Genomic DNA, 3,179 nt, shown 5'->3' with positions numbered 1-3,179 from the left:
AGAATATGCCGCTAATGAAAGATTGCAGGCCCCAAGCGGCGCACCAGACAAGTGGGACTTCTCTGATCTAAACCAAGTGTTAGTACCAAGGAACCCGTAGGGACGAACGTGTCACTGAAGTACATACACGTGAGTGGTCCGTCCACCCGCTGCCCGTCCGCGGAGCGGAAGGGAGCTACCACCTAGCATTACACGCGGTCACTACACAAGATCACCGTCTGTCATGATCACGTCGACACCAAGACGACTCAGAGTGCAAGACACGCCGGAATATCAAGCGACGGAGGCAGTTGGACCTCTCTGTCTCGTCATTGACTCACCTGCTGGCCGCTGCGATGATAATGTTCTCCCTTTGGCCATGCAGCCTTTGGGGCTAATACACATGTCGACGCGCGCGGGATTGCGAAACGAAGAGTTAGTCCGATTCACATGTGTGAGAAGTGTCGGGCCCGGATGCATCGAGTATCAAAAATCGTAATCATCGATCCCCAGGCTGTCAGTTTCGCCTTCCAGTTCCCGGGACTCTGCACCAAACAGCGAGCGTCGCGACGGCGGCGGTCGACGCGGCGGCAAAGCGCTTATTGCTTTGTCATCCGAAAGAGGAAGGTGGCTCAATTGGCTCAAGACGATCAGCACCTCCGAGTCTCTGATTCGCGTCAGCGCCAGCAGGCCTCTTCGGCTGCGGTAGATTTTTTCAGTGGAAATGGTCATTTTCACCATGTCAAGGAGATGAGCAGGCTGACCAGGGCTGGCCATGTTGCCAGTCCGTGCTATCAGCTCCATCTGCGACGTCCACGAGTTCTGACATACACTACTTCAAACAGCAGATGTCGACGGGCAGCACGTATCAGAAACTCTAACCGCCCTTCTAAGCTGTGAGTCTTCTGGCTACGGGGCCAGCACTTGTGGGTGACTCGCAATGTTCGTTGCTCTCAACCCGTAGTCATAGCACGATCGGGAAGCCGCCTCGTACGGGACGTCTCAGCTCCCAGATAGCACCCTTGGACGTTCCGTCACTGCGATCGTGCAGGCGTTCAGGAGATAATTTGATTGTTCGGCAGAACAAGTCTCTCGCCAGCCCCAAGCAAGGCCGCCACACCGCCGGCTTCCAGCTCCAGTGCTACTGAGCCTAATTCGCTTCCGCCAGTCGTCAACTCCCCAATTCAGGCGAGCTCATGACGATGTCTTGTAGAATGTTTAACTGAAAAGTGACCGCAGCTGAGTGGGTGATCAACGGAAAATTCGCACTGCCGAAATGGAGAATAGCTCCTGGATGGCAGTTGAGCCAAATTAATACCCTTTCGATCTGAGCTTCTACCTTGAGCTTCTACCATTGAATACATTCGCCGCTGACTTCTTCGATACCTTCGCAGTAGCAATAATAGATGCTCCGAGATGACTAACGACACACCACTTGACTAATGCCGTAACCTCCAGGTTTCCTGGTCGCATACGATGCAAATATTACTGTCCACCCGGAACAGAGCGATCTCTAGTGCAACCTTCGACATTGCCTCATATAGTCGCGCTGACCTCACTATGCCCTTCCCCGCCTACTTCTGCGGAACCGTTCTCTTCGTTCCGGGGTTCGTCACTCCAGCCATCCTGCAGCGTCTCCCCAATGTTGCCCAATCGATTCGTTGACCTCCTGAACCGGAATGACGACTGTTCTTGCTGCCGGTCATTAATGTCCAGCGCCTCCGAGTCGACTGTTCGTAGGTTGATCAAGAAACGATTAATGAGCACCGGAGGCTGCGCGCCCAATGCGTGAACATCAAAAAGGTGAATGGGAAGCAGAGCACGCACTAGGGTAGAGATGAACGAGGACATGGGCGATAGGTCCTTGAGTACGGCGTTAGCCATTGACTCGCGCACTATGTCGGAGACGTACCGCGGAAAAGTCGAAAGTCAGCAGCTGGGCTATGTTCATCGCTACTAGAGCGCTATTATTCACCGTGGTCCGTGAGAAATCTCTCCAGGGTGTGGACTTTCTTGTCACGCTTACATGAAAAAGATCGTTCCTGTGTGGGAAGCTATGTCTCAGCAGCAGAAAATGTGACGGTGTATGGGTAACCACTTACCGTCACGCAGAAAACACGCTGTTAGCGACACCTCAGCATTGAGGCGGCGGGCTTGCTTCCAACGTCCGAATGTTTTGATCCACGTTAGGACGAGCACAATCGCGTCAGCGAGGACAGCTGAACCGCGTGTGATGTATACGACTGTGAGCAAGTGGTGTCAGTGTTTCTAGCGCGTTGAAAGGCTGTTACCACGAGGCCTACTTCTGTATTGTGATGGTTTAGCATTCCGAAACTGTAACAGCAAGTTGTGTGCACCTACATGCCGGTTGTTTGCGCAGAAAACCGATATATCGAGACGCACTTCACGCCGACGAGTGGATATACGATGAAACTGTGCTTTGGGAAGATCTGTATAGAAGCGTCAATAAGGGTGTACGCAGATTTCAGTGGAGATGACACGCACCACATTAGTCGCAAACTGCACCATGTTCAACGCGAATACTATCAGCGACCAAACATAGCTCCTGTCCCAGATTGCAAAGACGCGTAGGGAGGCAAAGACTGGGGTGTCGAGAGCCAAGTCAGTGGACAAGTAGACTCGAGTAGGCTACAGTGTGATGCATACGCGCAGTCTGAATGAACCGATGAGGATGAGTATCCAGGTCATGATGCCAAGCGGTATGCAGCTGTTGGTTGGGTTCTGTTAGGTGATATTTTGCGCATGGAATCCAAATATACTATGCTCACTCCTATAAAAAGCGCCATTGGAGAGACTACATGGCAAAGAACATTGGAGGCTTACATTCGGAGTCTCTGGCGCGAGTTCCAGGGCAATCGAGAGGAGTAAGCACCATCTCACTGAGCCAAGGATCACGGCGGATGCCGTGATAGGCCTCTTCCAGACAATTTCAATCTCGTTACCGATGGTGATCAAGAGTTCATAGACGACGAGACCTATGAGATAAACACTCTAAGCAGCGCGGTGAGAAGCAAAAAATGTACTTGCATGAGACAGCTGCAAAGACATAGTCTCGCACAATGCTGGGACGACAAGGACATGTATATTAGATCGTCGCGCGAGAGCAAGGACGACACTTACAGTTGGTAAAGAGCTTGGACCGACATGTCCAAAGTGAACTGGGAAGAGAGGCAGGCTGT

General features: G+C 52.1%; 1 protein-coding gene across 1 annotated transcript; it reads right to left on the bottom strand.

Annotated features, from left to right (window-relative positions):
* Positions 1-916: 916 nt before the first annotated feature.
* Positions 917-3,146, bottom strand: PHACADRAFT_214777 (uncharacterized protein; the record flags this gene model as incomplete). The annotated part of the gene is made up of 12 exons (XM_007402886.1): positions 917-1,752; positions 1,807-1,842; positions 1,892-1,943; positions 2,006-2,021; positions 2,082-2,222; positions 2,271-2,284; positions 2,341-2,429; positions 2,485-2,582; positions 2,647-2,653; positions 2,824-2,991; positions 3,047-3,062; positions 3,121-3,146. The coding sequence occupies 12 exons, from the start codon at positions 3,144-3,146 to the stop codon at positions 1,516-1,518; spliced, it is 900 nt and encodes a 299-aa protein (XP_007402948.1). The 3' UTR covers positions 917-1,515.
* Between the last annotated feature and the right edge of the window lie 33 nt (positions 3,147-3,179).

Source organism: Phanerochaete carnosa, assembly GCF_000300595.1.
Source record: "Phanerochaete carnosa HHB-10118-sp unplaced genomic scaffold PHACAscaffold_525, whole genome shotgun sequence".
In the NCBI taxonomy this organism is placed as follows: domain Eukaryota; kingdom Fungi; phylum Basidiomycota; class Agaricomycetes; order Polyporales; family Phanerochaetaceae; genus Phanerochaete; species Phanerochaete carnosa.
This window is presented reverse-complemented; position numbering and strand designations above follow the sequence as displayed.